The sequence below is a fragment of the Colletotrichum tamarilloi genome (genome assembly GCF_030869305.1).
Source record: "Colletotrichum tamarilloi strain Tom-12 chromosome Unknown Scaffold_25.1, whole genome shotgun sequence".
Taxonomy (NCBI): Eukaryota; Fungi; Ascomycota; class Sordariomycetes; order Glomerellales; family Glomerellaceae; genus Colletotrichum; species Colletotrichum tamarilloi.
In genome coordinates, this window is record NW_026849408.1 from 261,627 (window position 1) to 286,566 (window position 24,940).

The window sequence follows — 24,940 nt, forward strand, 5'->3', positions numbered from 1 at the left end:
CTCAGGCTCTCTATATGTGTCGATAACGACGCTGGCCCTAACAAGCTCTTTGCTTTTGCAACCAAAAATCAGGATGTGGACCTCGAAGAAGGCGCAGCAAGTTTCACCGTCGTCCGGTCAAGACCTTTTAATTATAGACGGTCCCTGGCAGTTTCGAATGTCACTGGGATCCCCAGAGAACAACCCCGTGCTCCTTCCAACCGCCAGCCCTGCCGCGAGCGTACGACTATACGATATGCGTCGATTAGCTACCTATATTCAACTTGCGAAAGCCAAAATCTCATCGTGGGAGCAGCAACCAAGCGGTGTGAAAATCTAAATGCTGCCGGAGCATGGAGCCATCCCCAAACCTTGGTATTCCCGGCTGGATCGCGGACATGTGCATTAGGTTTCCTGCTGGTGGCATTCCGGAGGCCAAGTTGCCCCTCCATCTCTCGACTTGAAGGCCCCCATAATCGCTGGCCCATGCGACATATGACGGCGGCTATATTTCCATGGGTACGTAGTTTAAAGGTTCCACCACTTTAGACCCTACTGATGAAGTTCTCTAGCCGTTGACACGTCGTTGCGTCACAGCATACAGTCGATATCAAAACTCTTTCAGGGCGGCGCTGCTCGATTGTTGACGATGAAACTAAATTGAAAGTCTGAGTCGCAAGGACGGCAACTAATATGACTGAGCCCGACGTCGCCAAGGTGTATTGCTACTGGTCGTTGTTGCGCTGACGTCTGGGGAGCGGCTCAGGATTGTCAAGTTATTTAATGTCGCGTCGCACGAAACGGACAATTGTCGGGCGAGTAGGTACCAAACGTCCCGAATGTCTCGAGGTCGAACGTCGAGGAGAGTTGAGGGGTTGTTTGTGCGCCGTGCGTGACTTGGGGGAGGGGCAGTCGTGGCCAAACCAAGTTGACGATACGACAGAGGGGGTGACGGCCGTCGACGTCTCCACTGGATCGACCAGCTCCACTAGCAAGGAGAACTTGGACCACAAGATGCATCCACAAGGAGAGGTTGACTTCACGACTTCAGCAAATTCACCCACATCGCAAAGGCTGCTCATGGGCCTCTCGCTGGTCAGTGCCTCGCGGGGAGTGGAGCCTCAAGGAGACGACGGCATTGAGCGTTTTGCGCCAAAAAGAGGTTGCTTACCGACTTCTTGTTAGCTGCTGGCCCCAGAGCTCTCCCAAGACGGACTGCTTCGCGTGTCGCCTCGCATGAGTAGTTAATGCCGGCAAAGGAACTCTCGCCTTAGAAAGCTACTTGGTCGCATCTTTGCGCATGAGAAAGAAGCATCTAGGCCAAGGTCACGGCGGAACGGCAAGCCGAGGTTGACGAGGGTAGCGTGACGAGAGCAAATGGCTAGAACCCTGGAGCGCATTGGACGACAAGCCAGGGACGGACTACAGACCGACACCACCCATGGACAAATTTGACGAGTGAGAAGACGATCGAAGTCATCCAGGCTTTCTCCGGGACGCCTGCGTGGGATAAAGGCTGCACTCGCAGTCGCCAGCAGCATGGCACGAACATGTCAGCAAACAGATGGTCAATTGCGCTACGACGCAGCAAGGGCAGCGGCGACGGCACGGGTACGGCGAATGTCGCAATATGCTGGCCGGGCGAAATCAAACGGATAGGGACGCACATTCGAGCATCAGTCAGAATTGGCCGCCTCCCGGAGCCCGTCACGCCGCACATCTGGAATGCAAGCCGAGTCGAGAACCGGTTCTGCAGGCTCTGCAGCGAGGTGCAACACTAGGAGACTCCACTTTCAGGAGAAGGTGGACGCTGGAGAATGATGTTGCAGCTCCAAGATGTTCATCTTGCTTCAAACTGGGCATGGTCGAAGGAGGCTGTGCAAAGTGTGGGGTCGAATAGGAGTGTCACTCTTGGTCCAGTGCGTCCGCAAGTGACCAGGCCAAGCCTGTCGTCTCGCGCAGGTGTTTCCAGCACGATAATGGCGGACACAGATGCCAATCTGTTTCTTTCTGCTGTTAGGATAGCACCCTGTCGACTGTCCACCCTCTTCTTTCTCAACCAACTTCCAGAAACCCAGCCTGACTGCCGACGGAGTATACCTCATGTCTCTTATGGCGCTCCTCGTCGGCGTTGCCAGCTTCAGCTCGACCATCGTCTATCTAGCGGCTCCCCAAAAACTAGCAACGCCGGCGTCTGTGCGGATGCGAATTACTCGACTGGCTGCAAGGAGGGGCAGCTAGATCGTACATCATGGGCTGATTTCCCATGGCCGAACTTTTCCCCCTCGCCTGCGATCCGGTAGTAAGCCTTTTTCGCCTGCTCACACCCTGCAATAGCTGGGTTCATGGGTTTTAAGAAGCTTTCCGTGGTCCTGGTCTCTGCATCTCATCCCACCATACTTGCAGGCGCTTGGTTAGTCAGGTCGACCGCAAGTGTGAGCACATTGGGCACAATGATGAGCCGTATCAAAGGACGGGCAGCAGTGGAGTTTCTCGACATCTGGGTACTTGGCACCGCATTGAGCGACAAGCCGTTGGCTCCTGGTGATGGTGATAATGCTGACGGGGCATGAGCCCCGGACGAGAGCTCACAGAATGGACAGAACGCCTCAGAAGAGCAGCTGCCTGGAGGTCGAGTGCGTAATTGCGTGCGTCTCGTCTTGCGTTGTCAGAGTTGAAGTGCTACGGAACGCGACAACGTCCACGAGGCCAGGCCGCGACAGCTCGGTATCGAAACCAAAAAGCTGCGATATGGTGGTTTCTCAAAAAAAGACATCCACTCGAAGGCGGTTTGACGGGCGGCATGCATACACAGGAGCATTCGCATATCACTTGGCTGGATTGGACTGATTCAGAATGACTGAATGCGAATGGCAGCGCCGCGTCTGGGTTGTATGTCTCGCGGCAAGAGAAAAGACGGCCATGGATGACAGAAGTATCGCGGGGATGTACATGTGAGCTTTTCGTCTGTTTGATGCTTGTTTGGGAGGGGAAGCTAACCCTGCTACCACACTTATGCTCTGGTCGAAACATTGATGGGCGTTGGCCCTTTGGGCCTTTTCCCTTCCACAACCCCCCCCTTGCGCAGAAGAGCCGAATTTGGGATGTGGGCGGTCCCCTCTTGGGGACCCCCCTCCCCTTGACACCACACTAGATGCTCATGGATGGATTTTCATGGGTCCCTCCTCCCGGGCAGATCTCCCAGATGTCTTGGCCCTTGCCTCGTGTGCGGCGTTCCAGCAGCAACAGCGACAGCAGCGGCGGCGGCAATGATCCAGGAAGCAAGCGGGCCTGTAAGAAAGACGCATGTACCTCTCAGGGTGAGGCAAGGTACCGTACGTAAGTGCCTACATGCCCTCCTCCCCGCAGGCAAGTCAGTTTTCCATATTGTCATGCTCACATCGCATGTATCGAAAATACTACTGATCTTGGCCTGCCTTTCGCCGCCGCCGCTGTTGGACTCGCCCCAGCGGACCCTGTGTCCATCGCATATAATATGAGGAACAGGGACGCGCCTGAGAATCGGGATGGAGGGGGGACAAACCGACGACCGTGGGAAAAGGAACGAGAGAACGACAAAGAAAAGCGCGATTATTCGAATCCGACAGTGACCTGCGCCTGTCCCTGCTTCCGAAGCTCTTTTTTTTTTTTTTTTCCCCATTCCCCTTGCCTACTGCTACCTTATCGTCAGGGATCTGGTACTTGGTCTGACTTATTGAGGAGAGGGAAAGGATTCCTACCGGCTTTTGTCCCGCATTGTGATTTTTCCATTTACCTACTCCGAGAATATTACTACGTCTTTGTTCCACTTTCTCGACCTTTCTCTCAACGCATTTTCGAATCCATCACAGGAATTCGACTCGAGATATTGGGTGCCGGGAACCAATCACAAACAGGTATGTTTCCGCTATCCAACGCGTCTTTTACCTCTCTCTCTATCTCTCTTTTCCTCTCTATGGGTCTTTTCCAAAGATACGAACACAGTTCGTTTTTTCCCCTTAGAAACAAAAAAAACCCTGTTTCCGTTGTACTTTTTTCTTTCTTTCTTTTCTATCTTATTCTTTGCCCGTTCCTGTCGCCTCAGGCCGAGACCAACCAACCCTGCCGTTTACCATTGTACCTGGTCATAGTCATTAGCGAGGAAAGGTACCTTGCATGCCGTCATTCAAGACGTCTTGTTGCCCGTCGGTCAATTGAATTGAACCACCCCTCCTCCTCCACTTGCCCCGACTCGTTGGACCCCTCCACGTTCCCGCCACGAGCTGTTGTCCATCTCGCATCGTGCCCGCACGGCGCCTTCCAGTCCCAATCCGATCAAGAACAGCCGGCGGCGGCGACAAGCACGGAAGACAACGGACAAGTGCTTGGCTGGGACCAGCGACGGCAAGCCGCAAATGGGGTCATTGGGAATACCTACCTCGCAAGCAATTTGTTGCACCTCAGGAAGCAAGAGCAAGAGGCAACGCCTGCTGCTGGTGCCCCTCACCTTCCCTCGTCCCCCCGTTCACCCCCCGTTCCCCGTTCCGCTCCTACCTTGCCTCTTCCCATTTGCTGTGTGTAAGGTACGAAGTACGGAGTGCGGGTAACGGAGCACCTTGCCTACCTTACCTTTCCTTACCTTACCTTGCCTTACGGCAGCCATTCCTGTCCAGTCAACTCGCCTTCCACTCCCACTCCCACACTCATACACACCAAACCTTACCTGCCTTGCCTTGGGCCCTTTTTGCACTGCCTCAACGCCCTTTCCCTCCATCCATTCAGAAATTTCCCGCTAACCAGCATTTCCTTTCTCCCCTCAAGGTGGCCTTTCTCACTCTTCTCCTTCTCACCCCCTCCTTCCTTTTTTCGATCCATCAAAGCCCAGTCTCAATCTTGACGTCTGTCATCACAGTCACCACACTCCTACCAACACCAACACCAACACCGCCCACCTAATTCCAACCACCAGGTCCGTATCTCACTTCCCTCAATCCCTCACTCTCCTCGGAAAAAATACTGCAACAAATCAATACACAACTCGGCCTCTTCCAACGGTCAACGGAGTCTCTCTCTCTTTTTTCTTTCCTCTCATCCCGTGGCGGCGACTGCAAACCTCTTTGTTTGACACAGCCCACAACCCCATCTGCTTTCCATCTCGCACTGCCATCCTCCGGCCTGGAAATTGTACGTTTGCTTTGTCGCCCATGTCGGGCCACTTTGCGCGCTATCGTCAAGTGACAAAGGCCATCACTGGACACTGCCTCGTCTCTTTGCTGCACAGGTGGATGCGAAGTCTCCCAATGTTGACTCGCATGCTCAACCGAGAAGTGCCAAAAGGAGCGCTTTCGTCCCTTGACTTTCTTCCCTCGCCATCAAGAACCCCGCTTGGCGCCACACAGAAACCACTTGCATTTATGCATTGCAGCCTCCCTCGGACTTTTTTTGTTGAACAGATCCTAACTCGCAAGACAAACAGATAGTTCAGCAATCTCTTTGCAAGAAACAAGACACATTACTCTACCATCATCATGTCCAAGCTCTTTATTGGGTACGTTTCCCCCCTCTTGCGCTGGCGCATTGTGCACGTCGACAATATCAAATAAACTTTTGCTGACAAGATTTCCAACAGCGGCCTTGCATGGCACACTGAGGAAGGCACTCTCAGACAGAAGTTTGAGGAGTTTGGTGCCGTTGAGGAAGCTGTAAGTACTGATCGCCCGGTCCGAAGAAACTTTCTTGAGAATGGCGTCGCCATAGACCATGGAGAGACACTTTGTCCCAACATTCCAGTAAAAACGAAAAGAGAGGGGGTCTATTTTTGTGCGTGAGAAAGAGAGAGAGATCTGACCGCTATTCTTCCCCTGCTTGAAGGTCGTTGTGAAGGACCGCGACACTGGCCGCAGCCGTGGATTCGGCTTCGTCCGCTACACTCAGGATAGTGACGCTCAGAAGGCCATTGCTGCCATGAACAACGTCGAGTACGCTGCCTTTGCGAAACTGCTTTCCATTGCTTGCTTGTCCCGGCGCAATGATCGTGGGAGCCCTTCAGCCGACTAACACATCAACTTGCCAGGTTTGACGGACGCACTATTCGCGTTGACAAGGCCTCTGACAACGGTCCCCGCGGTGGCGGTGGCTACCGCGGCGGCTTCGGCGGCGGTGGTGGACGTGGCGGCTACGGCGCGCCCCCTGTGCCTTACGGAGGCGCTCCCGGTGGATACGGCGTTCCCAACATGGGCTACCAGCAGCAGCAGCCTGCTTACGGCCGCGGCTACCCCCCTCAGCAGCCCTACGGCGGTGCTCCTCCCCAGGGTGGGTTGACGATGTCGTCTCTGTTGCTGATTCGTCTTGCTAATACCTCATAGATGGCTACGCGCCCCAGGCTCCCTACGGATACGCCGACCCGTCTCAGCAGCCCCAGGGCGGCCGAGGCTATTAGCGCTCGCTAGATTTCGGAGATTCGTTGCCCGCTAGTTGTCGGTTTTCGCAACTCGGGAACATGCGGCCAAGACATGTTGCCGACGCTCAACTGCTCCGAGTCTGACAGACGTTCGTGTGCGCGCCCGTTGGTTCGATCGAGCTTTGGTGATATTCTTCGCTGCAACACAATACCCGGTTCTTCTGTTGCACTGGATCTCTGGAAAATAAAACCCCAACCCGCGGTCAAAAGGGTTGGTAACGGCCTAGTCTTCTCAATTGGAATGGTTTTCTGCTTCTGTCCTTGATCTTCACCCTTGTTGCCCCAAAATGGTTGCTGCCACTAAAGTCTGGGTGTGTTTTCCGCATGCGGTGATGGTTCCTTTTCCGGTGATCCTTGTGGGGTATGGGTGGGCGGCGATGTGGGTTTGTATTTGGGAATGATGCAGAGTGTTGTCGGATTCATCGTGGACGCCAACGGATTTGTGGTCTAACGCTACATGTCTGCCTGACTGTCTCTCTTCATTGACTCTCTATGTGTTGAATGTTCTGAAACAAGAATGTTGGTTGACATGGGCTCCAAGGCGTTGTTGCACCACGGCCAAAGGGGAAAGGTTGAAAAAAGGGGTTGGGTGGGCAGAGGCTTGATTTTCAAAGGGGGAAAAAAAAGAAGAGGCGAAAGAATGTGCAGAAAAACTCTTCAGTCTGTCTTTTCAGTCTCCTCCTGTTCCTTGACACTGGTTTCTTGCTTGAAAGTACCGCCGACGGCTGACAGCGGTGGTTGCGTAGCATCGTGGGATGTCTCCTCGGCGGAGATGATGGCCCGTACTCTGTTGGAGAGGTCGGTGATGTGGACGTCGCCACTCTCCGGGCTCAGTCCGTCAAGAGCTTCTTCGAGGCCAAGAAGGTAGTCGATGTTTAGCCCACTCGGGCCGCGGCTCTGACGGATGTGGGCGGCGAGAGCCTGAGGATCCTGTGGTCCGACAAACTGGTCATTGTCCGGGGTGCCAATGTACACAAGTGTGCGGATTGGCTCGGAGCCATCAGCTGGGTAGAAAGGGGCGTAGTGGATCGTGTAGCCGTTGATCTCGCGAATGTCAAGATAGTCCTTGACTTCGGCGACCTTGTCTGCCTTGATACGGTAGGCGACACCCCAGACGCGTTCAGGTGCCGAGTCGTGGTGGTCGGTCAGCTGCTCCCAGAACGAGCGCTCTATGAGCGTGACAACACGGCCAGGAGCCTCGGGTGTGCCTCTGTGGTCTTGACTAGTGAAGGGGTCAGGACGTCTTGATGTGAGACAGGATGGCGGGTGTTATAAAGCCCTTAAGGGTCAAATGGCTACCTTGCCTGCGTGAGGTGTTAGTGAGACTAGTGGAGACGAGGGGGAGGCAGGACGTGAAGTGGAAATAAGCATTGGTCGCAGCGGGCACTAGGGACGCAAGGTGGCCTTGTGTTCCACGGGGCTGGATGAGACGGCACGCCCGGGGGAGGTAAGGGAGAGACGAACCTGCCAGAAGCGACGGACGTATCCTGTCACCCATCCAGGGATTCTTCTATCTGTGGGGGGTGGACAACATAGATCAGCCGACGGCTCGGATGGCGGCAAGGGGCAGGAGGAGAAGGAGGAGGAAGAGGAGGAGGAGGAGGAGAAGGAGGATAGAAGGGGGGTGTGGTGTGGACGAGGTGAGGCTAACCGAAGTGCGGCGGAGGCTTCCATATCAGACTCCTGGAAGACGGGGTTTGTAACGTTAGCACCGACATGTGTGAGGCTTGTCTACGGCAGGCAGGGATGCGTGCGCCATGCGGGAGGGCGGGAGGAGCTGGAGGACAAGAGCAGCCCAGTCCAGTCCAGCCCAGTAGGGAGAGCGGCAGGGATCGAGGGTGATCTCGAAAGGTCGAGAACGTACCCATAACCGTACAGCCAGAACTCGCCGCTGCCGTTGGTGGAGAGGTCGGTGTCGGGCATGCCGGCTGTCGTAGATTTGAAGTCTGCCTGAGACGATGTACGACACGAAGAAGGCGAAGAGACGGGATATGAGAGATGACAGTCCAGTTGTTGGTGTCCACCGTGGATTCGAGGTGAATACCTACACTTGAGAAGAGTGTTACAACTGGTGTTCACGATGCCAAAGCCTGGAGGAATTTCGAGCAAATCAGTCCCACTCCGGTCTAACTCGCTTCGGACCCTGCACACGCACACACAAAACATAAAAGAGAAGCGGCAGAGGCAGCTCGGCGATCCAGCTTGGATCGATCTCTCAGGGCACTTGCCCAGGCGCGTGAGGGCCGAAGGTTACGAAAGCCAGCCATTGGTGACGCCCCAGAGCGGCAAACCGCAAGGGCCGAGGTGGGAGTTGTGTGAGGGGACCGCATGAAGCCGCGCGTACACATGTTGGAGATAGGTAGACAGACAAGCAGACAGGCAAACAAGCAGAACAGAACACGACGGGAAAGGTCAGATTTGAGGGGTAATGAAGAGAGGTGGACGAGCAAGACGATGAGGAAGAGGAGGAGGAGAAGCAAGATGAAGAGGAAGAGGAAATGTTCTAGAAGGGGAGGGGACTGGGGGGTCTAAAACGGCCCAGGCGGAAAAGTCAAAGTGGCGGGCCTATGTGAGGTAGGGTAAAGTGAATCAATCGGGGCGTGGTCTTGAAGAGAAGGAGATGACGGTACATACGATTTTGGAATTAGAAGGCGGGGAAGAAATGGAAGACTGGAGAGGGAGACGGAGGTGTTCCAAGTGATCGAGAAAGAACGGGCAGGTCGAGTTGATGGCCGCGAATCTGCAAAAAAGCTGGAAAGCATACGCAATCCCGCTTGCCGGCGTCCCGTGCTGGAGGCTCGGCGTTCTGGGGAGGGGCATTGGTGCCGGGGCTGTGGTGGGGCAGGCAGGGCAGACTCGCAGACTCAATGGAAGGGAAGGATGTTAGGGTGGTACGGGCTGACTGTGGACGGTCACGCATACACGATGATTCGAAGACGAAGAGAGGGCCTCAAAGCACTCACTGCCTAGAGATGAGGCGCATGGCAGTTGTCCACATGCAAGATCCATAAGGTCGAACTACCTCACCTTACTGACGAGTGAGGTGATTACTGGTGCGAGGCCAAGGTCAGAAGAGGGACGGACACCTGCCAACTGGCCAGATCATCTCACCTCGGGTACTGGCGAGTGAACGTGCCATGGTGAAATAAGCTTAAATGGGGATACACCTCAACCACCAGCTCAATCTCAGATGGTTGTCATGCCGCCCGGCCCGATGGTGTAGAGGACTTTCCCGTTACCTCAAGTGTGTGTGAGTGTGTGTGGTGTGTGGGAGAGCCCGGAGTTGTAAGGAATAAGTGTCATTCAGATAGGTAAGTACGGAGTACTCTCAATTACGTGTATACGTACCCCTCTAACGCATGGTCCGACGTTCATTGCTGGTCCTGAATCCTGTCAAAACTTACTCAATACGGCAAGTATCCGTAAGGTACGGAGTATACCGTATCCCACACCTCTCAGGCTCCATTCCGAGGCAGCACTTGTCTGATGATCAAGCTGAAGCCTTAGGGATGCGCAGTGCGGTCGGTGGGCGATTGCAATGATTGGGGAGACGAAGAAAAAAGAAAGAAAAAAGAAGGAGGCTCCAGGCTGAAATTTAAAGTGTGCAGGACTACGCAGGACCCCTTTCTATGGCTCCGGTCGCGATCTGTATCTGGATCGTATCACGTACCCGGTCCCGAGACGAAGAAAAGACCCCTTGGGGCCATTTAGTGGATACAGGGAACAAAACTAAGTACCTACTCCGTAGTGCACCACGCATGTCATCACCCACATAAAGACAGAGGCAGGTAAGCTAAGTCAAACTACCTTAGCAATAACGGTATTGAAGATACGAATTATCCGTACGCTAAGCGCGTATGTGGCCGAGCTGTCCCGCGCTAGAGCCCTCGTGGGTGTTTTCTTCTGACGGGATTTGCGCGGACCTGCCCGTCTCTTTCTCTGAGATCTAAAACGTTCAGTGTTCAATAATGTCTGTGATTGCAATGGGTATTCTTTCCCATCCTATCTGCTTTTCTCAATCAATAGCTCGCATCCCCCCCCCCCCCTAGCCCCCGGTGCGGCGTTGGCTTAGTAAATCCACCCGATAGCCACAGAACCAGGAACACCAGGCGAACGTGGCGGGGCCACGAAACCGAGCTGGGCACAGACTAGACTGACTTGACTGGCAATGACTCTGATGGGTGGCTCTGACGATTGATGAACTGACTGAATGGCAAATTGCTGAAAGAAGTCGAGAGATGACGAAAGAAGACAGAATAATACGTACGGAAATATGGAACCAGTACGGTATCGGGAGAGAGGCAGACAGCCCTGGCGTATCCGTACCTTCCCCGGTGCCTGGTATCCGTAAGGTACCTCACTATGTACTCCGTACTCCGTACAGAAAAGTAAAAGGGAAGGAGCAAAAACAGGCATCAGAATCCAAAAGCGAGCAATGAAATCATTTGGAGCTTGTTCTTGTTCTGTTTTTAGCCCGTATCCCCAGAAATGCAATTTCGCACACATCCACTCAAGAGGCTGACTTTGCAAACCATCGCCTGTTCATCCCGTCTCCCGCACTCCCGCTGGCCTATGGTGTCCTTTTTTTATCCATTCGCAATCTCTCAAGTGCACCGCGAAGCCGTAAACCGCCACAACGCTTGCGCATTGTACCCAATTCTGTCCAATCTGTTTCGTGACGTGATCCAGGCCCCGACTCATACGCACACCGAGCCTTCGGCTTCTTCCAACACCTCCTGTCATCAATGATACACGTACCTTCCCTGCACATCACCGCTCGTGCCATCCCGCGCACCCCCAAAAAAGAAGCTGTCTTGTCCGGTCTTCCGTTTGCCGAGAGCTCCCATCTCTTTGCTGTCTGTTCAGTCTTGTTTTACAAGGCCAGATAGCAGCCTCCCCCTCCTCTTCGTCATCTCCGCGACCTGTCATTTATTGCCCGTCTGCATTCCTTCCCCTCCTCCACCCTGACTGAAGAAGAGAGGTCGAAAGAAAGCCTTACCTTACACACCGCGATAACCACCTCCAGCATAAGTCAACCTACGACCGCAACTACTACCTTGGACATCAGCAAACCACCCATACTCAGCCCAAGCCTCACTGCACATTCGGCGTGCGGCTGAAACCAATTTCTGCATTCTCTTTACTGAGCTCAAGGCCCGATTGGCACTTTGTCCTCCTTCGCCGCAGCCTAACCCACCGGCCACCCAGCCCTACCTCTTGACTAGCGTGCCGACTGCCGCCTGACGTTGAGTCGCGGTTCCGCTCCCCTGCTTGCTTCCAGGTTCCATAACCCATCATTCTCTCTTGGCTTTTACATACAGCTACTGCGGCTCCCCTCTGCTCTCTCTGCCCACAGTAATCCCCCCCACCGCGCCAGCTTCATATACCCCAGGAGCCTCAATCCAGTCTCGCCTCCAAAGACCCTTCTCTTCCTTCTCTTGAACTTTTGCTTGCTCCGAATCCGCACCAATTTTCGCAATGGCGTACAACAGACCCTACAACCCCGATGAACTTCCAAGGTACGTTGCACACAACACCATTCATCTAGCCCATTGTTCATGGTCTAAATACCCAATCTCCTTCTTTACCCCGCCATGCTAACCCCCTCCTAGGTTCGCGGAACCCGAGCAGGTACGTTTGCGCCCTCGGCCTCCGGTCACCTGACGACATTTCTACCACATTCATCCCATCGGCACCCGTCACCCCCTGGATCGCGCATCTTGCAGATAAACTAACATTTCCATCATAGAAGGGCGGCGCTGCCCCGGCACCTTCCCAGCAGCCTTCCCAGCAGCATCCTCAGCAACACTCTCAGCCTCGCTACGAAAATAAGCTTCCAGCCGTCCCTCGCGACGAGTACCACCGTCCCGATCCTCGGAACGACCATCGCCGACCCAGCCCCAACATGTACGGCGTCAGCTCTCCTCCTCCGACAGGCAACCCCCGCCCGAACGCCCAGCCCCGGCCACCCCCCAACTCCCGGCCGCCTCCTTCTCCCGCTCCTGATATGAGCGCAGACGGCGCAGATCCGACACTGCTGCCCCTATTCCGAGCGGTCGATAAGGATGGTGAGTGATGCTGCCGACGCCCTTTTGCAACGTCCGCCAACTAATGACTGTCTACAGGCACTGGCCAGCTGTCCGAGCGGGAGCTGTCAACTGCCCTCGTCAACGGTGACTGGACTGCTTTCGACCCTCAGACAGTTCGCATGATGATCCGCATGTTCGATTCCGATCGCAGTGGCACTATTGGATTCGCCGAATTTTGCGGCCTCTGGTCCTTCCTTGCGTCGTGGCGCACTCTGTTTGACCGATTCGACGCCGACCGATCTGGAAACATTTCCCTCGGCGAGTTCACCAACGCCCTCGTTGCTTTCCGTTACCGTCTCAGCCCTGGTTTCGTCGAGCTTCTCTTCCGGACATACGACAAGCGTGGGGAAGGTGTCATGTCCTTCGATCTCTTCGTCCAGGCTTGCATTTCTCTGAAGCGCATGACGGACGTGTTCAAGAAGTACGATGACGACAGAGACGGTTACATCACCCTCAGCTTCGAGGACTTTTTGACGGAGATTCTCAAGCAGCTCAAGTAGGTCTGGCAAAAAGAGAGTCTAGACGTGGACTACAAGACCCAAGGGCTGGAATGGCCCGAATACACTTTTGGGCCACGTCGCATGGGGTAGCTTTCCACACAGTCAGGCAGGCAATGTTGGACTGCAAAGGAGACGTTGTCTCCATGATTTAAAGCAGAGGGAAAAGAAGAAGACGCGTTGTTCAGATGGGAATATTAGATACCCCGGGTGAATGGGTGCAGGTAATGGAGAGGTATATCGTCTGGATTTGGCACTCTACTCACAAGGGGTGGAACTCAGGATTGAATGCATGATATGGGAATCATCTGAGGTGGAAATCATGGCAGTAACTCAAGCAAGATATCGGGCATTGCATTGAAGTTTTGATGAGCATCATACTCACCCCCCTCTGTCCCACGTGTCGATTCGCTCCTTCATGGTCATCGGCTGCCCTTCCAGGAAGAAGCCTCCTTGGTGGCTGGGCGGATGAATAGTAGTATCGGGCTTGACCATTGTCGAAGAGATCTTCGTGTTTCGCTATTGTACGAGGTCAGTCGTACTTGAGCCGGCAGTCCGTCTCTCGACTAGATTCGATTCGATCTCTTTCATATGTGTTGGCGTTTCAACATGCCAAGGACGCCAGAAGTTGGAGCCTGACCTAAGAAGCAGAATGGTTCTGGAGCCCCCTTTTTTTTTTAGAAGAAAAACTGCCTGGGACAAGACTATTCTGGACTCTGCGCCCCAAAAAGAGAGAACAATTGCCTTGTGTTGAACAATTAACTTCAGCACCTCTTTGGGTAATTATAGGCTTAAACTGAATATGCATTTCTTCGTCTTCTGATATGCGAATTACTCCCAACACCCCTTTGTTTTTGTTTTTTTTTGTTTTTTTTTTTTGGCGCTCTCATACCTATTGACAAAAGCCGAACGGATTCTTGGAAGCTGAGACGGAGAAAGAATCATGTACTAAACGAAAGCTACTTCAGCGTGAATCATAACCCCCTCCTTTACGGGCAATGGTAGATGGACCAAAGCGACACCGCGAACTACAAACCCTAATCGTATAAATAACCCATGAGCTCTCTCTGAACTCCGGTGTTCTCTTTCAGAAGGATCAAACACGAGGCAAAAAGGTTTGAAGCCGCAGCAGCGGCGGCGATCAGAGATGGAGCCGGTAGCGGTTACTCGGCCTTCGTGACGCAGAGCTGCGATGAACATGTATACATACACTCATACACCCAAGACCAAGTGTTCTTTACTTCTTGGTTTCATCAGACTTCCACGCCTGATCGTCTCCGTATTAACCAACGTCTATCTTTAGTCTTGGTGAGGACCTTAGGTGAAGAGGAGTGAGTTCACGCAGTAGCTTGTGTGCCGAACCCATGCGAGTACGACCGGCGTATAGATTTTGAGGCGTATTGGCAATCCATCAGCCAGTGGAAGTTCGTCTCTAATTACATAGCTTTTATTGGGAGGGCAGGTCTTTGCTCAAGCGGTCGTAGATTATTCCAGTCCCAATTCTCGGTGCCGGTTCCATGACTGTGTCGCATGCAACGTGCATCTCTTTAGTAGTGCAGTAGCTGATGGCTTTTAAAGACTTACGTTGTCAGCTATAAATTGTTAAAGAGAGAGCGGGTTTTTAATCATCAGTCGAAAATGTTCAAGTCTTACTAGAGCAAGTTCGTCAGCTATGTTATAAAGTATATTCTTCTAATAGCGGTGGCGTTGCCTGTAGGGATCAGGCTCGCTATGCAGGGTAGAAAGGATTCCCGTCCTTTATGTAGCTGATTGAGATTTCTCCTGCAGTCTGTAACATACGTATCCCACTCATGTTCCAGTCTGATTATAATCAGGAAATCTGTATGGGTATTCTTTTCCATCTTGAGATTCTATATTGATAGACACAAGGCCAGACGTTATAACATGCTCATGTCTTTCAGCCGGTGCTGCTCAAAAAAAAAAAAAAAAATGCCAGCTCAGCAAGGCCAGACCACTGGTTCATGGGTTGCAGCTGATAGTCTTCGCAGTTTGTATTAATAAATATGTGCCCCCTTTCTCACATGACAGAATCGCATCCGGTCTTCATCAGCTTGCTGGGAGAAAGGGGTTGTACTGGGCAGACTCTTCCGAGGGAGGGAGACGGTTTGTCTAATCGTAGGGTACGCCTTCTAAATTTGTTGGTCTCTTCGTTGATGTCTTCGTTATGGTATACGTAGTGGCCCACGTAGTCTACAGGAAAGTTGTACGAATTTCACTCGAGGCCTTGTCGTATGATCACTCAGTGAGATGGAAATCAAACACACAATAGGGATCATATGAAATAGCGACATGTATTACTCGGTATTGATCCTGTGTCTCTCAGATGGCTACCACTCTTCATTCCTCAAATCGAAAGGCTCTAGTTGGCCCATTCCCCAGTCCTGGTAGGAAACGCCTCGCCGTCCTGGGCGGGCATACCCCTTAGACGCCTAACCCGAAATCCCGCTGCACTCCCAACCCCCTTTGATTATCCATCTCCTCCCTATTCGTATCTGATTAATAAGTTGTTCATTATATACCATCACAGGTATCTCCTTTCCAAAGAAAGGGTGGGTATATCTCCTTTTTCGTGTCCCGCTTCGCTGCCTCATATAACAAATGAAAGAAAGTATCCATAGGCCAAACACAAACAGACCCGGGATTGACCCGGGAGAGGATATATAAAACCTGCAACTCCGCCCCGGTCTCCGCATATCGGGGTCACGCGTGTCCCGTTCTTTTCCATCAGCGGGGCCCATATTTAGCCGTGGTATCAACCGGCGGCAAGCCCCGTCCCCTCGCCCGCCCCTTTAACCCCTTTCCGTTCCCAAGCAGACTCTTGGACAACGAAGACGAAGACGATGGCGGAGGGGAGGAGAGAACCCTCGCGCCGGGCTCGACGTTCCAGACGCCTTCCCTCGTCATGGCGACCTCCTCGCCGACGCCGAGGACAAGAACATCGGTGCTCTTGGACCCCTTGGCCTTGTCCCTCTTGTCCTGGTCGCTAGCCCTCTCGCGATCCAACCTGTCGCCGCGCTTTCTTTCCCCCGAAGAAGAAGAAGAATGATGGGTGACCTGCTTCTGGGTATACTTCTTCGTCCGCAGCATCTTCGTCACCAACCCCCTGACATCCTTATCCCCGTCGTGCGTGCTCACCCACGCCCTCGCCCCGAGCGCCGCCGCAGTCTCCTGGCCCGCCGGCATGCCCGCCGAGATATTCCCGCCGAGCCACCAGGGATTCGACACGGTATCGAAGCAGTGCAGCAGCGCCGTCAGCGGCAGCGCGGCCTCGGCTTTGAGGTGCGTGTGGGCGTACTTCTCCAGGCAGCGGTACGAGATGCCGTGCGGCGAAAAGATGACCGAGACGGCTCGTCGGTCGCGGGCGTCTGGGGTGATGGACGCGGCGGACCGGACGGAGCGCAGGGACCGGCTGCTGGGCGGTGTCTCGGGCGGCGTCGGCAGGCTGAGGTAGGCGGACGAGTTCTTTGTCTTTTGGTGGTGGTGGTGAGAACCAGACCCCAATCGAAGGGACGAGGCGCTGGCCGTGGTCCGTAGCGAGACTGGTGTTCTTGGGGGCGTCATGAGGTGAGGGAACCGCGGCCACGTCGGTGGCGGGCGGTACGTGATGCCGATGGCGGCGTGCAAGCCCTTAAAGTCCCTCCGCTGTGGGATAAAGGCGACTGTGACCTCACCCGGCTCGCCGCCCGGGAAAAAGGGAGGCACCTTCACCCGGATGACCGTCTGCTTCCCCGTGGCCTGCGGATCTTCCCACCGCGGAATCGCAAAGACCTTATCCTTGTCGAAGTGCTTCCAGCTCCGGATCACCTTGGCCGCCGCCGGCTCCGCCAATATCAGCGTCCTCGTGCCGCTGGCCGGGAGCTGGCGGAGCGTTGCCTCATTGCAGTGGTCGCTCTTGTGCTGGCTGATGATGACGAGGTCGGGCTCCGGGAGATGCTGTAGGGAGCACACGCATGGGCACTCCTTGTGTGTTGCGGTTGACAGGATCGAGTGAAATATGGTGGAAGGCCCTGTGATCCATGGGTCCATCAAAATTCTGAACGGTCTTGGAGCAATGCCAGGAAGTGACTCGGGCACAATGGGCTCAAAGGTGAGGAGGAAGGAAGCATCCGCATTGAGCTGCTTCACAGTCAACGCCATAGCTCGGAAAAGGTGTATAAGAACGAACAAGAACAAGAACGAATGACACTGCAACTCGGCCAGTTTAATATGAGGGTATTGCTACTGAGCAATGGTCTGCCAGAGGAAACTGAACGCAAAAAAGAAAACAAAGCAGAGAGGTCAATTAGATATGGTCCATGACAGCGGGAATGTCTGGAGGGGAGGGCGCGTCGGGACGCAACTCTGGGGATGCGTAGCCGTGAATGATCGGACGTGGAGAAGAGCCTTTAGGGAAACGCGAGGCGATTTCAGGAAACTTTCCCTTGGCCAGATTAGAAACATGGCCCTTGTAACGCCAATTCGCCAGTCCGCCAACTCGCCAGTCCGCCAACGCAAGCACGGCAAAGCTGGCGAGAGGGTCAGAGCATTGTGGTCGAATCTTGAATAGATCAATAGGCTAAGGGCAAGTTAACGCGAGGTGCTCAGACTTCCGGGGGCCCGGCCGTGGAGGATACGACGACCGCTATGTGTGAACGGCCCGGCTACGGGCTGCGTGGAGAGGTCGCCAAGTTCGGTCAAGGTCGGAGGCTGAAACTCTGGAGGCTGTGCCATTTTTTTGGTCTAGAAACTTGAGGGTGCGTCCCTTGCAGACAATTTCTTCGCTCCGGTCCAGTTCAGGCGAAGCGTCTTTAGGATATACCCACCATTCCGTTTCCTTGACCGATGCCACTGGTCAAAAAGCCATCAACACTCGTCGGAGGCTCGAACCAGTCGAAGCAGACGAGTTTCTATAGAGCTTCTTGGCAACAAAGGTCCATCTGTAAGGTCTGTGCGCTACACCTCGAGGGGCTGATCAACGAGCACTTGTGACAAGTTTGTTTGGGATCTAGAAGATGGTGGGCTTTGATTGGACGAGGTCGAATTCGGACGACGCAGGGCAAAGGAGATCCGGGACGGTTTTCAAGTCGAATCGAGTTGCCAAATGTTAAGATGGCAGCGGGCCGCCGACTCGGGTGCAAAGACAATGGAGATGCTTCCACTGAGGCCTCATGCAGTGCAGGATTGACAGCTGGCTGTTGCGGCTGGAGCAGTTCCGGCTACCCCTTAGGAGGTGGGAGGCAAGGGATGACTGACCCATCGTCGTCCAGACCGCGGGAACAAGAGTTTCTAGCGGTGAGTTGGAAATTTCTACACTGACTATAGCTTGAGGCGAAAGACGTCAGTAGGTTGCCATTCTGCCCTAGAAGTGGATGCAGTCTGTAGAAGCCATGGGCTGGTTCTGGTTTTGGCAGAGGGGGCTCCGGAAGCAGGAAAATCGACCGTTTTCAAGAAGCCGAGTCAGGTACGGTTCACAAAGCGTGATGAGCAGTGGGCCCATGGCTCATCTGTCGTCCACATGATGGAGTCTAGAGGTCATACTACAACGGGGGACGGTAGACCTCGTTCGGAGTTTGACGCTGTCGGGGATATCCTGTCCCTTGAAAACGAGACGCCGTGAGTCGAATAGGAGGTCGGATGTATAGGAAGACAGGTTCAAACTGTGTATCGTGTGCATCGGGATGCTGGCGAGGCACAGTAATCCGATGGAAAGCTTACTGGGTTCATTTGACTTGCAATCGAATGTCATCACCCCTAAAGAAGCTTGGCTTGAAGGACAGTGAAAACGTTGCGGCTTCGAGGTTACGACAGCAGTCGTAAACATAGTCGGTGTCACCGACTAGGCGTACTCTTGATTGACCGCCATGTCTCGGAAGACAGGGAGCGAGGCGGCAGATCAGGAGGCTGATGGACGGTTGGGTGAGGGTACCGTGCTAGTGGTAAGAAAAGTAAGAAGAAAAAAAATCCAACATGCATGTGATAAGGACCAAAGGAGTGCTTCTCGAACTTGTCTCGGGTTCTCTCACTCCTCACTAGGTTGCTACCAGTCACCCGCTAGAGAATCTTGAGTCTGTAGCACGACAGAAGGCAAGCTTGAGTGGCTGCTGCTGCGGTCCTGCGGGCCATTTCCGCCGACTTCAAGAAATCTCGGACCCGTGCAAGCTCGCCGTATCCTAAGACTAGCGTATGTTCGCAACAACCCGGACTAAACGTGTAATTTGGGCGAACAAGTCTTTTGACGGGAATGTTCCCTAAGCAAGTTACCTTACTCGCAAGCAATGGAAGTACGTGTGGGAGTGTACGCGGCGCTGTAGTTGAAAGGACTCTCTCTACTTTGACTGTAGCCTTCGTGAATGCTTCTAGAGGTTGGCGTTCAGAAATTTGCGAACGGCCACAGTCATTCAAGAAGCAGCACCAGCTCGACAAGACAGGGGGAGATGAAGCTCCAGGTGATATCCTGTACGTTTTGCTGGTTCTGGTAAAGTCGCGTGGGATTGCTTTGGAGGAGCTTTATTGTCAAAGCTGTCAGCCCTCGCTTGTGGTTGGTTGGCGGTCTCTTATCAGCGGTTGAGCTCGCGTCCAGGACCTTATCCCCCGCACCCTCCATGCCTCCCTTTCCTCTCTCTCTCTCTCTCCGGTACCAGCTAGGAGGAGCTGAGCAGGACGGGCGGTGACTGTCACCGAAGTGCCAACAGGCCGCTGGGTGCGGTATCAGCTCGTAATTAGGCCCGTTCGTGACTGACTTTTGCGGTGGCAGAGGGGGGCAGAAAGGCGGGGTTTATTCACCGCTTTCTTCATTTTTCTCTCATCAGCGCCAAGCTCGATCTCGTTGCTCTCGGTGACAGTAGTTGGTCCTCTTTGGGGTCATTTCGGCATTCATGAAACCATTCGAACTGCGGCTAATAAGTGCCTCCTAACCCAGCCTGACCAGGTAGCTCCTACTAGGGTAGGTGCTTGAGCGATGCAGCCGCCAGCGGCATAGGGGGAGGCGTTCGTGTAACGTTCCGTGGGCCATCACGAGATGGTGGCCCCGATTTAGTCCGATTTGAGGGTCCCGACTTGCTGCGTAGGTATGGGTACTTGAAGAGAAAAAAAATGCTGTCTGCATGGCACCCGTGCCTAGGTGAAGCATCAATCGATGAAATGACTCTGTAACCGAGTCCACGGGTGAGTCGAGATTCGTGTCTGTCAAACTCGGGGGCCAATCATTGCTTCTTCCCTGAAGAACATTATTGAAAACAAAGGCCAGAAGAAAGCACGACCCAGGCCAAGCAGTGTGATGTCACTTTAGTGCTTCGAGGGAGTATGGCTGAATCAATACCCGCTTTAGCTGCAAGTGCTGTCTACGGTTCCGAAGTGCCAGCCGCCCAGTCGGTCAGGGTCCAGGGGGGGTGTAAGTTGTAAGTGGCAAAAGAGAAGAACGTGGCAGAGGAAAATATGGTCGCGAGTTGGGAGGTTTGAGGAAAAGGTACAATTGGCTGCGGGCTTGTGAGTCGTTGCTCAGAGCTGGTCGAGAGAGGGCTGACTAGCCAAGAGCGATTGTTTTCCGTCCGGATAACTAAGGTATACCGTTTGACAGCCTGCCATTGGTAATCCTGTCTGACTTATTCAAGTAAGCTGATACATGGCCCCAGGGGAGGTAAAAAGGCCGAGAGAGATGGTAGCGCAAAGGCGGCATCTGAACAAGGCTTTTTGGGCCTCTGGCCGAGGAGCTCTCTCAGGTATTTCTTGAGCAGGCGCCACCTCGGTGAAAAGCCGTGGTTTCGGGATGCAGCTGGCAGCTGGTGCTTATTTCCAAAGAGGTTGGTTTGGCGAGGGAAGACGAAAGTGGATCAAGTCAGCCTGCAGGCTTAATTTTTTTCCTTCTGATCTCAACATCGGATTCTGGTGTCGGCCGGCCGGATGGCTTTGGGAGTTGAATTTTTCTCGCCTTTGGTTGAACTTTTTTTTTTTTTTTTTCCGCTGCTGGATAGAATCTGCCGATTGTTGATAGGTCGAGGTGAAGAGGATGCAAGGCGAAGAACAGGAGGGTCCTCGCGCCGAATGTGGGGACCTTCCCTGGCAATTTCAATACGTACCCCCCTTGTCTGCGCAACAGCTTTGCTCATCGCGGCATGGGGCGGAAGGAGAAAAAAAAAGAGCAAAAACATAGGTTCCTATCTACTACGTAGGTACCTGCTCGTACCTGCTCGATGAGGAAGCATTCGTACGTATTTCTGACCTTATCCGTTATGACTTTTTACCATGTCTACAGGATCAAAATTCGCTTTCTCTGCCTTGACATCCAAATCCCTGGAAGCTTCGTTGCATCTACACTAGGCATGAAAGGACAAGGTAGCTGTGGATTATACGCAGGTTGACGTGCTGAAGAGCTCCCTGGGCCCTGCGTATTCCTTGTGTAATACATAGCGGCAATGGAGCTGCATCGCAGAAGACGACAAAAGAAGAGTGTTAGTTACAGAGCAAGAGAGAGGAGGGGGGGGAAATTGATTGTTGCAGATATCCACATCCATCTTGACCTTCACCGTACCGATTACACACCAGGCGTGCTGCATGTTTCCGTACTCCCTACAGATTCTTTGTCTTCTTCTCTTTCTCACTCTTCCCAAGCTCTGTCCTAATCCCCACCCCATCAAGCCCGCCTTCCCTCTCCGCTTGTGGAGCAGACGATTCGCGCCAACGTCCACGGGTCGGGGGGTAAGGTCTCCACCGATGCGTGCTTTGGAGGCGCTGCAGACGCTACAGATGCCACGGACTTGCTGCAGCTCCAGGGTTCACCTTTGCAAGAAAATACTTCCAACTTGTCGAGGCAAGGCAAGGGCCCTGCATGTAGTGTACGGAGTAGGTAGTGTACCTATGGTGTGGGCGGTGCCTTGGTGCTTCGGGCTGCCTGATGCCGACCCCTCCGCTGGCCCGTGTCCCCGTTCCCAATGCCCAACGGCAGCCCCGATCATGCTTCTCCTTGTAGAAGGACCGTTCATCGCTTTTATTCCGGAGATTTGGCCTGGGCCTGCTCATCTGGCCACGGCAATGCAATCGCAAAGCGGTAAAATTAGCTCTTGAACTGATCAAACGAAGCAATGAACCAAAAAGTGATACTGTTCATGTTTATGCGCACAGAGTAGGTAGCTATGCTGGGCTGCGTTGTGCACATTATTCGCCAAGCCAAAAAGCACGACGGAAAAGAGCTCAGAATAGGTAGGTACCGTATGGATAGTCAAAAGAAAGCCTCGCTTCGCTTAGAAGGTACACGCGCAATGCTATCCGCACTTGCGGGTACAGCGTATCTCTGAAGTCTGTGATTGCTCAGGAAGCTACGAAGACAAAGTGACAGAGTTGAGTACACTACAGTGCTCCGTACACCATCTGGGGCCCCTCCCCGTTAGCTGGGATGTCAACGTGACGACCAGCGGGGATCCAAGCAGCGGGCAGACGTCGACCGAGGTCAGGACCACGTCCGACCAGTAAGCGGAGGCGAGAATGAACCAGGGGTCCAGCTCCGCTATGCTGCGGGAGGAGGAGGAGTATCTAGGTAGGAGAAGTGAGATGGGCGAATGCAAGCTGCCACCACGCCGCAGCAAGGCAAGGCAAGACGCAAGACATGCGAGCAGACAAGAAGCCTTTCGCCTTGGTCTCGGAGCTTGACTCTGTGAAGCATCCTGTTGGCATAGGAGTACTCGAGGACAAAGTAAGGTAGGTGTCCGTATGGAAGGCATGATTGTGCTTCTCAGTTCGGATCATGGAGCGACGACGGGATTTGGCAACGGTTGAAGGGTGGGGCGAGCAAGGCGAAGAACTCAGAGTAGTCAAGCTTGGGGCCCGTGGTGAGTTGGTGACAGACTTTGCGAGTTACTTCCCTGTTGCCAGCCCTGAGCGTCGTGGGTAAGAAGGTACGACCGGGAAGGAAAAAGGAAAAGAAAGAGGCAGGCACAGGCAAGCTTGCTCAACTTTCAAGAGCTCCCCTGTGATGCGGCAAGGACCTCTTTCCACTGTCAACCACTCGCAAGCTCCGAAAAGAAAGAGCAAAGCAAAGCAGCCCACTTCCTGCCCTGTTCCCACCCCACCCCCCTCCTTCTCTCCTTCCCCTTGCTGTTGCTCTCGCTCTTGCTCTTGCTGTTGCTCTCGCTCTTGCTCTTGCTGTTGCTCTTGCTGTTGCTCCTCCTCCCCGCTACCTGCTCCTGCTCCTGCTCGTCCACCACAGGCTGTCAATTGCTTTCCTGTCACACCCCCTCCTTCTCAATTCCTCGACTTCATCCTCCCCCTCCTCTTTCCTCCGCCATGCAAGTCCTCCACCCGATTGTCTCGACTCGAATCTTGCCTGGTTCTGCATCCACGCCCCCTGCCTCGTTCTCATCCTCCTGCCCTCCTTTTCCCCTTCTTCTTCCATCCCCCTCTTCCCACAGACCCTGGGGTCAACCAAGCCAATCCAATCCACTAGACACACTCGATCCCCCATCGAGTCATTGATCTCTTCCACCAACGCCAACCAATTGTCGGCTCTTGACATCGTCGGCGGGTCGACTTGCCGACCTTTTCCCCTACCTTACAGTACGTATAGGTACGTCTTGTTCCTTCCCCTGCGCTTTTCGACTGAAATGCTCTCCATCCATCCCACAGCTGACCCCCCGAGCTTTGAGGTTACCCTCCTGCCATTGGAAGATGACGCCGTAGCCCGGTGGTACCTTGAATGAGCACCAAGCTGGTGTCGTTATACAGTAGCTCTGCCGAATCTTTCAAGCACCCAAACCCAAGCAATAGCGGAAGCGGCAGCGGTAGCAACAGCAACAGCAGAAGCAGAGACTCGCGGTCCCACGGGCGTCAACTGGTTATGGCTGCCGCCATTCTCGGACAAGTCAGGCACCTCGTGGTGCAATCTTTTTCATCCAACAAAGAGAAGAGGCGGAATGACTGACTCGAGAAGAAACATCTTGTTACTCGTCTCTCGGAGCAATACGTTTAGCCCATCGGACATGTTTCCAGGTTCAACAGCCCAGCCCAATGAGCCCAGTGTCTTGGAAAGCTCGGCCTCGGCGACCAGCCGTGTGTCACTTGCCATGCAACGATCTGGCGAAGCCGACTAGATCCTTCTGAAGCTGGCGGTGATGAGGCTTAAAGCCTCTGCTTGGCTGATCACTTACACCATCTCGCGTCACCGTACCGACCGCCGCCGCCGCCCCTCAGAACAGTGCTCATCTAGCAGCGGCAGATGGTAAAAATGTTGATTACTCGTAGCTGACAGTCTGGCGACTGGTGACATTGACGCCGTCTGCCACGGGCCCAACCTTGAGGTGGACTTAGGCTCACCTAACCATGCGACGAATACCAAGTCTTACCTCACAGCTTGTCAGCTGTTCACCTCTGTCGCTCCCCAAACCGACTACTTCCTTGCTCCTTGTACCTTGCGGCCACACCCTCGCTCGTCCGTCTCCTTGTTCGCGGCTGACAATATCCCTTTTCATCTGCATCTTTCATCACATCTGCTTCAGGTGTGCTGTATCCGTAGAAGCAAGCCCAGAAGCAGCATAGGCCCAGGCACAGAAAAGGTACGAGCGCGCAACTCAATTATCATTGCAACACTTTCGGCGTGCGAAGCAAGCAAGGTAGGTAGGTAGCTAGAAGCCTTTCCTACAACATTGGTAGCCGTAGATCGGATTGGAGCCGTATTCGTCGGCGGCTTTTGGATCTTGTCTTGCTTTCGTCGATTCAGCCATTGCTTACCTACCTTACCTAGGTACTCTCTACTGTCCAAGACTAAGGCAGAGTAAGTACATGAACGAGTGAGAGAAGAACAGGCAAGGTTTTACCAGACTCCGAACCAAGCTCCCTCCTTGCTCACACACCTTGCTATCATCCGCCCGTACTTCTTTTGCCTAGCCGTGTAAGTAGGGACTCATTTGGCTACAGATCATGCTGCGTAATAACTGGCCTTATGTGACTGG

At 53.8% G+C, this 24,940-nt stretch overlaps 8 protein-coding genes across 8 annotated transcripts; 6 read left to right on the forward strand and 2 right to left on the reverse strand.

Annotated features, from left to right (window-relative positions):
• Positions 1-762: 762 nt before the first annotated feature.
• CTAM01_07794 (uncharacterized protein) lies at positions 763-1,760 on the forward strand (the record flags this gene model as incomplete). Its single annotated transcript, XM_060523815.1, has 2 exons — positions 763-1,159; positions 1,408-1,760. The coding sequence occupies 2 exons, from the start codon at positions 763-765 to the stop codon at positions 1,758-1,760; spliced, it is 750 nt and encodes a 249-aa protein (XP_060381562.1).
• A 1,383-nt stretch (positions 1,761-3,143) lies between these two features.
• On the forward strand, positions 3,144-4,116 carry CTAM01_07795 (uncharacterized protein; the record flags this gene model as incomplete). Its single annotated transcript, XM_060523816.1, has 3 exons — positions 3,144-3,348; positions 3,700-3,950; positions 3,982-4,116. The coding sequence occupies 3 exons, from the start codon at positions 3,144-3,146 to the stop codon at positions 4,114-4,116; spliced, it is 591 nt and encodes a 196-aa protein (XP_060381563.1).
• Positions 4,117-5,486: 1,370 nt separating this feature from the next.
• CTAM01_07796 (RNA recognition domain-containing protein) lies at positions 5,487-6,397 on the forward strand (the record flags this gene model as incomplete). Its single annotated transcript, XM_060523817.1, has 5 exons — positions 5,487-5,506; positions 5,588-5,660; positions 5,830-5,936; positions 6,032-6,270; positions 6,324-6,397. 5 exons carry the CDS (start codon positions 5,487-5,489, stop codon positions 6,395-6,397), a joined length of 513 nt encoding a protein of 170 aa, XP_060381564.1.
• Positions 6,398-7,075: 678 nt separating this feature from the next.
• CTAM01_07797 (ChaC-like protein) lies at positions 7,076-8,341 on the reverse strand (the record flags this gene model as incomplete). The annotated part of the gene is made up of 3 exons (XM_060523818.1): positions 7,076-7,635; positions 8,070-8,101; positions 8,283-8,341. The coding sequence occupies 3 exons, from the start codon at positions 8,339-8,341 to the stop codon at positions 7,076-7,078; spliced, it is 651 nt and encodes a 216-aa protein (XP_060381565.1).
• A 3,555-nt stretch (positions 8,342-11,896) lies between these two features.
• Positions 11,897-13,007, forward strand: CTAM01_07798 (uncharacterized protein; the record flags this gene model as incomplete). The annotated part of the gene is made up of 4 exons (XM_060523819.1): positions 11,897-11,937; positions 12,031-12,049; positions 12,168-12,486; positions 12,544-13,007. The coding sequence occupies 4 exons, from the start codon at positions 11,897-11,899 to the stop codon at positions 13,005-13,007; spliced, it is 843 nt and encodes a 280-aa protein (XP_060381566.1).
• A 2,742-nt stretch (positions 13,008-15,749) lies between these two features.
• Positions 15,750-17,162, reverse strand: CTAM01_07799 (uncharacterized protein; the record flags this gene model as incomplete). Its single annotated transcript, XM_060523820.1, has 1 exon — positions 15,750-17,162. One exon carries the CDS (start codon positions 17,160-17,162, stop codon positions 15,750-15,752), a length of 1,413 nt encoding a protein of 470 aa, XP_060381567.1.
• Positions 17,163-21,554: 4,392 nt separating this feature from the next.
• On the forward strand, positions 21,555-22,064 carry CTAM01_07800 (uncharacterized protein; the record flags this gene model as incomplete). Its single annotated transcript, XM_060523821.1, has 1 exon — positions 21,555-22,064. The coding sequence occupies one exon, from the start codon at positions 21,555-21,557 to the stop codon at positions 22,062-22,064; it is 510 nt and encodes a 169-aa protein (XP_060381568.1).
• Positions 22,065-22,481: 417 nt separating this feature from the next.
• On the forward strand, positions 22,482-23,692 carry CTAM01_07801 (uncharacterized protein; the record flags this gene model as incomplete). The annotated part of the gene is made up of 4 exons (XM_060523822.1): positions 22,482-22,542; positions 22,733-22,825; positions 23,019-23,549; positions 23,619-23,692. 4 exons carry the CDS (start codon positions 22,482-22,484, stop codon positions 23,690-23,692), a joined length of 759 nt encoding a protein of 252 aa, XP_060381569.1.
• Positions 23,693-24,940: the final 1,248 nt, after the last annotated feature.